Below are 12,666 nucleotides of genomic sequence, written 5' to 3'. Positions count from 1 at the left end.
CTCATAATGCAAGCATATACTCGGGCTTCCATTTTTTTTTTTTTTTTTTTAACAATTTTAGCCAATTCTTACTTGCTTGTGTTGTGGCCAACACTGGGTCTCTCCCTCCCAGGCTCTTCTATTGGTAAGTCTCTTCCTGTGTTCAGACTCTCCTTGGAATGGCTTATTCCCCTGGATTTAATGTTAGTTGGTCATGTTAGTTGGTGACCTTAGTTCTCTAATGGACTTATGGAGAGTGATGACTTTGTGCTTTATTTCCTTTGTTTTCTTGTTGGATTGATCTTTCTTCCTCTAAAGCAAAATCAGAAGTCTTATAACTAGGGGTGCCTGGGTGACTCAGTTGATTGTGTGTCTGACTCTTGATTTCAGCTCAGGTCATGATCTCACAGGTTTGTGGGATCGAGCCCCACACTGGGTTCTGCTCTGAGTATGGAGCCTGCTTAAGATTCTCTTTCTAACTCTGCCCCCTCCCCTGCTCACATACTCCTTCCCTCCCTTTCTCTCGCTCTCTCTCAAAAAAAAAAAAAAAAAAAAAAAAAAAACCCACTGATTTCTTACCTCTCCCAGAACAGTAGAGCTTAATTACCCCCAACAGCAAACCCTAGACACTTGAGTAAAAGAGACTCGAGTGGAGAAGGGGAGAAACAGCTTTAAGTCAAAGTGTCTGCCTGGCCATTGGTCATTGACTTCAGAGGCAACGAGGGTCATTTTTTCTCATTAAGAAACTTCACTCTTTTTTTAAATTTTTTTAATGTTTTATTTATTTTCAAGACAGAGAGAGACAGAGCATGAGCGGGGATGGGGCAGAGAGAGAGGGAGACACAGAATCCGAAGCAGGATCCAGGCTCTGAGCTGTCAGCACAGAATCTAACGCAGGGCTCGAACTCATAGACCGTGAGATCATGACCTGAGCCGAAGTCAGAAGCTCAACCGACTGAGCCACATGGGAGCCCCTAAGAAACTTTACTCTTTAGAGAAGTTTTGGGTCCATAGCAAAACTGAACAGGAAGTGCAGAGTTCTCATACATCCACCCTCCGTACCCACATACACAATCTTCCCCACTGTCAATGTCTTGCACTATGGTGGTACACTTATTACCTACATTGACGTACCATCAGCACCCAAAGTCCATAGTTTATATTATGGTTCACTCTCAGTGTTCTATATTCTGTGGGTTTTGACAAATGTATGACATGGACCCACCTTATAGTACCATACAGAGGAGTTTCACTGCCTTAAAAATCCCCTGTGCTCTGCCTATTCATCCCTCGCTCCCAGATAACCCCTAGCAATCACTGGTCTCTTCTCTGTCTTCATAGTCTCGTCTTTCCCAGAACGTCATACAGTTGGAGTCATTACAGTATGTTGGAATCATAAAATATACAGCCTTTTCTGGTTGGTTTCTTTCACCTAGTAAAAGGCATTTAACTTTCCTTTGTGTCTCTCCATGCCTTGAGAGCTCATTTCTTCCTAGTGGTGAATAATATCCCATTGTCTGGATGCACCACAGTTTATTTATCCACTCACCTGCTGAAGGACATCTTGGTTGCTTCTAAGTTTTTGGCAATTATGAACAATAGCTCTTATAAACATCCTTGTTTAGATTTTTGTGTGAGCTTAAGTTTTCAACTCACTTGGATCAATACCAAGAAATGTGATTGCTGGATCACGTGGTAAGAATATGCTTAGTTTTATAAGTAGCTGCCAAACTGTCTTCCAAAGTGTCAGTACCATTCGGCATTGCCCCCAGCAATGAATGAGAGTTCCTGTTGCTCCGTGTTGTTGCAGGCATTCAGTGTTGTCACTGTTTTGTATATTGGCCATTCTAATAGGTGTGGTGGTATCTCAACATTGTTTTAATTTGGATTTCCTGATGATGTATGATGTGGAGCGTCTTTTCATATGCTTATCTGCCATCTGTATATCTTCTTTGGTGAGGTGTCTGTTCAGTTCATTTGCCCATTTTTAAATTGGGTTGATTTTTTTTATTACTGAGTTTTAAGAGTTCTTTATATTGTAGGGGATCAGAATATGCCACCCCAAAATATTCCAGTTTGGCGTGAGGATTGTTTTCAGCTGACGACAATTGAGAAGAAGCAGATACAAGAAAAAAAAAAATCTCTGACTTTAAACCCAAGTTGCCCCTTTAATGAAATGCACGTAAGGACACTGTGACTCGTAGGGATAGGCATTTCAAGGCATCACACAACTGATAAATGAAAGAGCTTTTATTTCTCCTCTGGTCTTCTAACGAAGAGCATAGATTTTTATCATTTTCCTGAATTCTCATCTTACAAAAAGAAAAAAGAACAAAGAAAAACAGTGAAGCAATTAAGCTCGTGCGTGTGCGCACAAACACACAAAGAAAAAAAAATCTCTGCCCTCTCCCTCCCCACCAGGAAAGGCAAGATGATTCCTAATCTCCAGAGACTCTTTTAAGCCCAGAGGCCAGAGTGGAATCTACATAACCAATCTTACTAAACAAGACTTCTCTTTCCTTAGTTTCCCTCAGAGGCATATTTACTTTTCCAGTTTGGCACTCCTGAAAGCCTAAACCCCTTTTCCTTTGCCTTGTCACTTTTCAGAGAATTTACTGTTCTTTGTTAAAATGCTTTGTAAGCCTCAGGTTCTAACCACCCCTTTGAGTTCCTCATCACTGAAGTTTCTCTAGTGTATAAACATGACACACAGGTTAATAAACTCTATTTGTTGGACGCCCAGGTAACTCAGTTAGTTAAGCATCCAACTCTTGGTTTCAGCTCAGGTCATGTTCTCACAGTTTGTGAAGCCCCTCGGCGGGGTCCGTGCTCACAGTGCAGAGCCTGCTTGGGATTCTCTCTCTCTCTCTCTCTCTCTCTCTCTCTCTCTCTCTCTCTCTCTTTCTCTCTCTCTCTGCCCCTCCCCCCCTTGCTTTCTATCCCTCTCTAAATAAATAAATAGATAGATAGATAAATAAATAAATAAACATTAGAAAAATAAACTCTATTTGTTTTCTTCTTGTAATCTGTCTTTTGTCAGTTTAATTTCCAGGCCCTCAGGTTCAGAATTTAGGGTGGTAGAGGAAAAAAAAAAAAAGAAAAAAAGGCTTTTTTCCTTCTCTACAGTTCATTTTGGGTAACAGTCCTTTATCAGGTGTGTCTTCTGCAATATTTTCCCCCGGTCTGTGGTTTGTCTTCTAATTCTCTTGACAGTGTCTTTCACAGAACAGATGTTTTTAATTTTAATAAAGTATGGCTTATCAATGTTTTCTTTCATGGATCATAACTTCAGTGTTATATCTAAAAAGTCATCCCCATACCCAAGGTCATGTAGATTTTTCTCCTATGTTAATCTTGTATGAGTTCTATGGTTTTGCATTTTATATTTAAGTCTGTGATCCATTTCAAGTTAATTTTTGTGAAGAGTGTAAAGTCTGTGTCTAGATTTTTTTTTCTTTTGCATGTGGATGTTTCAAGTTAACATTTTTTAAATGGATTTTTTTCCTTGACTGTAAAGGACTTGCTCCTTGCAAATTTCTTAGGAGTCAGATAAACATGAAGAAGCAAATTAGGATCACAACTGTAAACATTTTGATGAGTTAGCAATTAATCCTTTTAAATATGCATTTTTAATTTTTTGCTTACCATTTTTCACCTTGCTTCTTTCATTTATTCTTTGTTTCTTTTCTTCCAAGATTTTATTTAAATTCAAGTTAGTTAACATCCAGTGTAGTACTGTTTTCAGGAATAGAATTTAGTGATTCATCGCTTACAGACAATACCCAGTGCTCATCACAACAAGTGCTCCTTAATGCCCATCACCCATCTAGCCCATCTCCCCACCCACCTCCCTCCATCAACCGTCAGTTGGGTCTCTACTGTTAAGAGTGTCTTATGGTTTGCCGCCCTCTCTGTTTTTATCTTATTTTATTTTTCCTTCCCTTCCCATATGTTCACCTGTTTTGTTTCTTAAGTTCCACGTACGAGTGAAATCACTCTGATGGACTTGTTTCATTTAGCATAATACACTCTAGCTCCATCCATGCTGTTGCAAATGGCAAGATTTTATTCTTTTTGATGACTAACAGTTCACTGTATATGTATCCATATATCTATATCTATGTGTCTGTATCTACATCTATATCTGTATCATATCTTCTTTATCCATTCATCAGCTTTTGGACATTTGGGCTCTTTCCATCATTTGGCTATTGTTGATAATGCTGCTATAAACACTGGGGTGCCTGTATCCCTTTGCATCTGTATTTTTGTGTCCTTTAGATAAATACCTAGTAGTGTAATTGCTGGGTCATAGAGTAGTTCTATCTCTAACTTTCTGAGGAACCTCAACTGTTTTCCAGAGTGGCTGTACCAGTTTGCATTCCCATCAACAGTGCAAGAGTGTTCCCCTTTCTCCACATCCTTGCCAACATCTGTTGTTTCCTGAGTTGTTCATTTTAACCACTCCGCCTGATGTGAGGTGGTATCTCATTGTGGTTTTGATTTGTATTTCCCTGGTAATGAGTGATGTTGAGCATTTTTTTCATGTGTGTGTTAGCCACCTGGATGTCTTCTTTGGAAAAGTGTCTATTCATGTCTTCTGCCCATTTCTTAACTGGATTTGGCGGGGGGGTGGGGGGGTGGGTGTTGAGTTTGGTAAGTTCTTTATAGATTTTGGATACTAGCCCTTTATCCAATATGTCATTTGCAAATACTTTCTCCCATACCGTAGTCTGCCTTTTAGTTTTGTTGATTGTTGCCTTCTCTGTGCACATGGTTTTTATCTTCATGAAGTCCCAGTAGTTCATTTTTGCTTTTGTTTCCCTTGCCTCCGGAGATGTGTATAGTAAGAAGTTGCTGTGGCTGAGGTCAAAGAAGTTGCTGCCTGTGTTCTTCTGTAGGATTTTGATGGTTTCCTGTCTTACATTTAGGTCTTTCAACCATTTTGAATTTATGTTGTATATGGTGTACCAAAGTGATATAGTTTCATTCTTCTGCATGTCGCTGTCCTGTTTTCCCAACACCATTTGTTGAAGAGACTGTCTTTTTTCCACTGGATATTCTTTCCTGTTTTGTCAAAGATGAGTTGACCATACAGTTGTGGGTCCACTTCTCGGTCCTCTACTCTGTTCAATTGATCTATGTATCTGTTTTTGTGCCAGTACCATACTCTTGATGATTACAGCTTTGTAATACAGCTTGACGTTTGGAATTGTGATGACTCCCACTTTGCTTTTCTTTTTCAACATTAGTTTGGCTATTTGGAGTCTTTTGTGGTTCCATACAAATTTTAGGATTGTTCTATCTCTGAAAAAATGCTGGTGTTATTTTGATAGAGGTTGCATTGAATGTGTAGACTGCTTTGGTTGTATAGACATTTTAACAATATTTGTTCTTCTGATCTGAAAGACTACACCAAAAAAATTGCTAGAATGATACATGAATTCAACCAAGTCGTAGGATATAAAAATCAACGTACAGAAATCTGTTGCATTTCTATGCACCAATAATGAAGCAGCGGAAAGAGAAATCATGGAATCAATCCCATTTATAATTGCACCAAAAGCAGTAAGATACCAAGGAATAAACCTGACCAAAGAAGTAAAAGATCTATACTCTGAAAACTTTAAAACACTTATGAAAGAAATCAAGGACACAAAGAAACGGAAAAACATTCCACGCTCACGGATCACATTACTTCTTTCATTTAGACATTAGAACATGACCACTTTCCTTATATAAGGAAAAACACTTTCTAAATATGATTTTAATAGTTACAGCTATTCTAACTAGATCATGTATTATCATTTACTTAATTCTCTGATTGTTGGTATTTCTTATTTCTAACTTTCATCATAATGCCATGATGAACATCTTTGTGTGGAAAGCTTTTTTTCTTTTTATGCGTTTCAAGTTATTGCCTTAGGATAGAGCCCTGTCAGTAGACTTATGGAATCATAGAGGGGAAATAATGATAGAGCCCTTCATGCACAATGTCAGTCTGCTTTCTGGGAAGCTTGTACTAATTTACAAACCATCAGTAGTGGATGAGTGCCTATCTCCACTCAATTCTTGCCACTCCTGAACCCTGTCATTTAAAAATCTTTGCTGGGGCCCCTGGGTGGCTCAGACAGTTAAGCTTCCGACTTTAGCTCAGGTCATGATCTCCCGGTTTGTGAGTTCGAGGCCCACGCGGGGCTCTGTGCTGACAGCTCGGAGCCTGGAGCCTGCTTTGGATTCTATGTCTTCTCCTGTCTCTGCCCCTCCCCCGCTCATGCTCTGTGTCTCTCTGTCTCTCAATAATAAATAAACATTAACTAAATAAATAATAAAAATCTTTGCTGATCTCTGATGGGTGAAAAACTGTATCTAGTTGCAGTAGTTGAGATTTCATTGATTGCTAGTGAGGTTGAATAAATGATAATCAAATACTCATTTGTTAGCCATTTTTGATATATTTCTAAACCATATTTTCACAAACTTTCTCATTTAAACCACTGTTTTATCCAGATGGGTTTGATATTTGTTGCTTTGGTCTTTAGGAAAACTGGAACAGCTTATATAAGAGAGATACTACAACATAACCTTACCGAAGGATTTTTGTCCTCTATTATTGTGGAAGTGATAGACCCTTTTGGAATAGAAGAAGTGAACGAGAGCTCTTGTTTGTCTAGTTCCCTTTCCATTACTCAAACTGGCAATGTCACCTATAAACTTACTCTTCAACCGCAAAGTAAGTGTAATAATATAGCACATCTCTGATAGCTTAAAAAAAAAAAGATGAAGAATGATCTTTTTAGGAGGATGGTTCATGCTTACTTATAAAACAGTATATTTCAAAATTTTGTCCAGTTGACAATCTGCTGAAGTCTACATACTTAGGTTCCTGGAGGAAGTTTTGGTTTCTAATATAACAAACCCTAACTATAACTTCATTAATATTTCACCGATACTAGTGCCTGTCTTTTATGCCTGTAATGTTATTGATTTCATCATAAGCAGTATTCAGGAGAAGTAAAACAAACAAACAAACAAACAAACAAAAAAACGGAAATCCAAAAAAAAAAATTGTTCATGTAGATTTTGCCCTACATACTAAAATAATTTTAAATCACTGTTATGTAGGGTAATTCTTTTCAAAGGATTATACGTGATAGATACACAGCCAAAGTTAGTATAGTTTACTGTAAGGATTTGGATTTTATTGTGAGTCAATGGGGGAGCCATTGGAGGGTTTCATGCAGAAAGTAACATGACTGGACTTAGATTTTAACATGTTCACTTTGGTTCCTGTGTTGAGAATATACTGCGTAGGTGATGGAGAGAGGTTAAGAAGGAAAGGACAAGAGAAATCAGTTTCGAAGTTGAAGTAATCAGGTGAGAGATTATATTAAATTGAAGATGCCTATTACTCATCCAAGTGGGGAAATGAGGTTCACATTTAGGAAGACAAACGTGGAGTTCAGGAAAGGCATCTGGACTGGAGAGAGAAATTTGAGCCATCAGTACATGTATGATAGTTGATGCTATGCGACCAGATGACGTCGCCCGCAAGATGAGTGTAAATACGGAAAGAAAAGGCCTAAGATGCAATCCCTAACATTCCGACAAGGCAGGAAAGGAGACTGGATGGTCTGCTCAAAGAAGAACTAAGAGAAACTGTCTCTCAGAAGCCAGGTGAGGAAGGTCTTTCAAGAAGGAGGTCAGGTCAGAAGAGGAAGGAAAACTGACCAGCAGATCTGTATGAAAGTTACTGACAAAAGCTTTTGTTGGGTGGAGTAGTATAGATGAAAGTCTGGTTGGATTAGATTCTAAACATTAGGGAAGGAGAGGAATTGAAGACAGTGAATGCAGGCAACTGTCCCGAGGAATTTTTTATAAGGGGAGGAGAGAGATTATGTGGCAGTTGAAAGAAAGCTGGGAAAGGATTTTTGTTGGTTTGTTTTAAGTGGGAGAAATTAGAGCATGTGTTCATGGTAAAGAGAGCTATGAGGGTCTCTTCTGACTGCTTTATTTTTTCAGAATGAGGAGAATATTGGTGGTGGTGGTATGTTTCATGACCTATCAAAGACATTTGATTGTGATGACTCCCCTTCCTTGAACCAGCCTTCTTTTGGCTCCCTGCACATCCTCTCTGATGGATTTTCTCCACTGATTTCTTCTTTATCTGCTTGGTGAAATCTTTCTCCCTTTCCATTCCTTATATGGTGGTGTTCCTCACGGTCCTTCCCTAAAGTCTAGTTTCTTTTAAATCTTCATGCTTTTTCTGAACAATTACTCATCTACTCAGCAAATATTTGTTGAACACCTTCTATGTAATAGGCACACCTTTAGGTACTGGGGAATCACTGGCTATGTTATCCTTCTCTTGTGAAGATTCTAAATTATTAAGGTTCTTGGCATTTCTATAGTAATCAGCTTTTTTGTCACTACTTAGCCCTATGTGGGTATTTTTTTTTTCTGATAAGGATTTTATAGAACTAGTTTCATAATAAAGTTAAAGTATAGGTTTGTGCTTGACATATTTGTGATATACTTTCTACAAAATAATTTGGATTCTGACCTCAAAATCTGGCCAGCGTGTTCTCTGGTTAAGACCATAGTTTAAAAACTCAAATTGTGTTTTCATCAGTTACATCCACCAGTGTGCTTGGAGAACATTTGCTATTTTATTTTATAATAAATGATTCCTGTTTTAGCCTCAGGTACCATTTCTTCATTTCAAGATCTGGATGTGGAGAAGACCGTGGTGATTCCTGGTTACAGCAGTTTCATGATCATAAGCATTTTAGATGATAAGAATGCTTTGGCTATTGCTACCATGCCTGCAAAAGTACTCAGCAATATGACCGTCCCCAAAGACTCCTGGTTCCTATACAACTTTGGGCACAGGAATGGACGAATGTGGAAAATATATGCAAAACCATGTAATTACTGGTTTCAACAACATGATGATTCCCTATCCCTCAATGTCCTGAAATACATTGATCTGGGGAAGTCTCATACTTTAAAAGTTAAGGTCATACCTAATACAAAAGGTAAGCTTATTTGTATTGGGAAACATCAAAAGGAAATGTTGTTGTTTTTCTGGAATATATACTCTTTGATATTATTTCCTTTATCTTTGGCTTATGTAGTAACTGGCATTCTGCTAATCACAGTATGAGCTGCTAATGACTGAATGCTTACTGTGTGAGAGGCTCTGTACTAAATTATTTTTGTGTATTTTTACTACTTACAACAATTCTAAAAGGCTAGATTTTAATTCTCATTTACAAATGAGGAAAGTGAGTTAAGTTCCCAGCCCAAATTTACACAGGATTTTAGTTTAGATTTTTGCTGTCCTCTGAAAAGAAAATCTTTTAGTTACTTTGGTGTTGTTGTAATTATTTCAAGTATTTATTTTAAGCCCCCCAAAAGGCTTTTAAAATAGAATTCTATACTTTTCCCTATTTTTCCATGACATTTATTTATTATAAAAGTAATATTAAACTTCCTAAAGATGATGGAGAAATGGCATACTAGAAAAATAAAATAAAAATTTTAGTAAGAAGCTGAGCTAGAAAGAGAGGAGGAAAGATGGAAGGAAGGGAGCAAAAGAGAAAAAAATCTTGTCACCAGAAATGAAGAGGGAACTCAAAGCCAAATAAATTAGCTACTTTGTGGCTCCCTGAAGGATGTGAGACTCAGATATAGGCCATATAGACAGAGGGATGGATTTTAATGCCCAAGCATTAGCAGAATATGCTTTGTGGTAGGAGGTTGGAACCAAGACCATTAAGTAAAGCTAAGAGCTTAAATCATGAAGAGGGGATTAGGAAAACTTTACCAACAAACCAAAGAGGGAGCTCGGGAGGTTATCGTCTCCACAAGACTCAAAGTGGAAAAAAAGGATCTCCTGTAAAAACCCCAACTCCTTAAAAACCCCAAACTCCAAGACTGTATAATCCCCAGAGACTACACACCAGTTGCAGGAATCCCAAGCTGAGAAATAATTATAAGACCTGGGCTCCAAACATAGGCAAGCTTCGTAGGAATACTTTCATAACCCAGGGAACATAGACTTCCATGGAAAAATCAATATCCATTGAACATGAATTGAGGAAAAGAATCTTGTTTTATTTTCTTAATGTTTATCTTATTATTTATTTTGAGAGGGAGAGAGAATGTGCAGGAGAGGGGCAGAGAGAGGAGGAGAGAAAGAATTCCAAGCAGGCTCCATGTTTAGCATGGAGCCTGATGCAGGACTCGATCCCACAACCGTGAGATCATGACCTGAACCACTTAACCCACCCAGGCGTCCCAAGGACAAGAATTTTAAAACATGTAAGAAAATGACCTAAATATAAAAGTCTGCAGGCTCTCTCCAAGAACTTGATATTTAGTCTCTAAGAAGTTGAGATAATAGAAAAATCAGACACAATAAAACAAGTACATGTAAAACCCTCGAAGAGACAAAAGAAGACCTGAACCATGATGAAAGGACAAAACGCTACTTTTAAAAGGGCTCATTTTGAAAAGCAGAACCAAATACAATTTATACAAATGAAAATTACAGCCTTCGAAAAAAATGGAGGATATCTATTTCTGTTTCAATCAATATTGTGGACTTAAATTTTGTGGAAAGCTTCCTCTTGAAACCCTTAGAATCCTCTCATTGATTATATGACTCATTGTCCATATTTCCTTCAAGTAATTTTAGAGTTTTAATTTTATAGTTTTAACTTTCCAAGTCTTTAATTGATCTAGATTTTGCTTTGGTATATCGTAGGTGGTTAGCCAGTTGTTCGAACATCCCTTCTTGAACAGTGTGTCCTTTCTTAACTGATTTCAAATACAACTTTATCTTGTAAACAATTTACCTATCACTTGGACCATTCTGGGTATTTAAAACTCTGTTCCTTTGTTATCTCTTTGTATTCGGGCACAAATCCTACAGCGTTCTAATTATTGCAGCTTTAAAATATACCAAATTTGTTGTTGAATTATATAGTTTTACTTGTTCAGTTTGATGGAAGCCAATAGTAATCAGCAAATCAACTCAATTGCCTCTTTGTGAAGAAAAGCCTAGTGCATGCTATACAAAGTGTGGGTGTCTTGACGAGCCACATCAGCAGCATCTGGGTACTTGTACGAAGTACAGAGTCTTTTGTGGTTCCACACAAATTTTAGGGTTTTTTGTTCTATTTCTGTGAAAACCCCTATTTTCTCAAATGCTTTTTCTGCATTTATTGAGATGATCAAAGATTTTACCCTTCATTCTGTTAATGTCATACATCACATTAAAGTCCCTGAATAGTAAAGCAGTCTTTGGAAGAACAAAGCTAGGGGGCACCTGGGTGACTCGGTTAAGTGTCTGACTCTTTCGGCTCAGGTCATGATCTCACGGTTTATGGGTTCAAGCCCCATATCGGGCTCTTTACTGACAGCGCGGAGAATGCTTGGGACTCTCTCTCTCTCTCTCTCTCTCTCTCTCTCTCTGCCCTTCCCTTGCTCTCTCTCTCTCTCAAAATAAATAACAAACAATTTTTTAAAAAAAGAAAGAACAAAGCTGGAGGCATCACACTCCATGATTTCAAACTACATTACAACACTATATTAATCAAAACATATGGTCCTGGCATAAAAGCAGACACATAGGCCAATGGAGAAGAATAGAAAGCCCAGAAATAAACCCATACATATATGGTTAACTAATCTTTGACAAGGGAGGCAAGAACACACAGTGGGATCTATCCTCTGATAGATCCAGTGTTGGGAAAACTTGATCATCATATCCAAAAGAATGAAACTGGTCCCCTATCTTATACCCCTCACAAAAATTAATGAAATGGAATAAAGACTTAAATGTTAAGATCTGAAGCCATAAAACTCCAGAAGAAAAGATAGGGTGAGAGATCCTTGACATTGGTCTTGGCAATGACTTGGATATGACACAAAATTCAAAGGCAGCAAAAACAGCGGTAAACAAGTGGGACTACATCAAACCGAAAAGCTTCTGCACAGCAAAAGAAACCATAAGCAAAATGAAAAGACAACCTACAGAGTGGGTGAAAATATTTGCAAACCATATGTGCAATAAGGGGTTGGGTAATACTTACAATACATAAGGAACCCATACAACTCAATAGCAAAAACAAACAAAACCCTACAAATAATGCAATTTAAAAAATAGGCAAAGAACCTGAATAGACATTTTTCAAGGAAGACATATGAATGACCAACAGATAACGTGAAAAGGTGCTCACCATCACAAATCATTAGGAAAATGCAAATCAAAACCACAGTGAGATATCACCTCACACCTGTTAGAATGACTAGTATCATAACGCCAAGAGCTAGCAAGGACTGCTGAAGATACGGAGAAAAGGGAACCCTCATGCACTGTTGGTGGGAATGTAAACTGGAACAGACACTATGGAAAACAGTATGGGAGTTCCTAAAAAATTAGAAATAGAACTATGATATGATCCAGCATCGCACTTCTGGGTGTCTATCTGAAGGAGATGTAATCAGTATCTCAAAGAGATATCTGCAGTCCCATATTCATTGTGGCATTACAATAGGCAAGATACGGAAACAACCTGAGTGTCGGTCGATGGATGAATGGATAAAGAAAACATGATGTGTGTGTGTGTGTGTGTGTGTGTGTGTGTGTGTGTGTGTGTGATGAATATGGACGATATG

The 12,666-nt window shown here is 38.0% G+C and overlaps 1 protein-coding gene across 2 annotated transcripts in view; it reads left to right on the top strand.

The window, feature by feature from the left end:
- Nucleotides 1–12,666, top strand: part of CATSPERB (catsper channel auxiliary subunit beta) — a 107,336-nt gene that overhangs the window by 71,436 nt on the left and 23,234 nt on the right. For both annotated transcript variants that reach the window (XM_078447902.2, XM_078447901.2), the window contains exons 18-19: nt 6,522–6,712; nt 8,679–9,017. In XM_078447902.2, coding sequence (XP_078304028.2) covers nt 6,522–6,712; nt 8,679–9,017 — 530 coding nt within the window. The remainder of the gene's footprint in view (nt 1–6,521; nt 6,713–8,678; nt 9,018–12,666) is intronic.

Source organism: Panthera onca, chromosome B3, assembly GCF_046562875.1.
Source record: "Panthera onca isolate mPanOnc1 chromosome B3, mPanOnc1 haplotype 2, whole genome shotgun sequence".
Lineage (NCBI taxonomy): Eukaryota > Metazoa > Chordata > Mammalia > Carnivora > Felidae > Panthera > Panthera onca.
The sequence above is the reverse complement of the archived record's forward strand: the minus strand, read 5'-3'. Positions and strand labels throughout refer to the sequence as shown.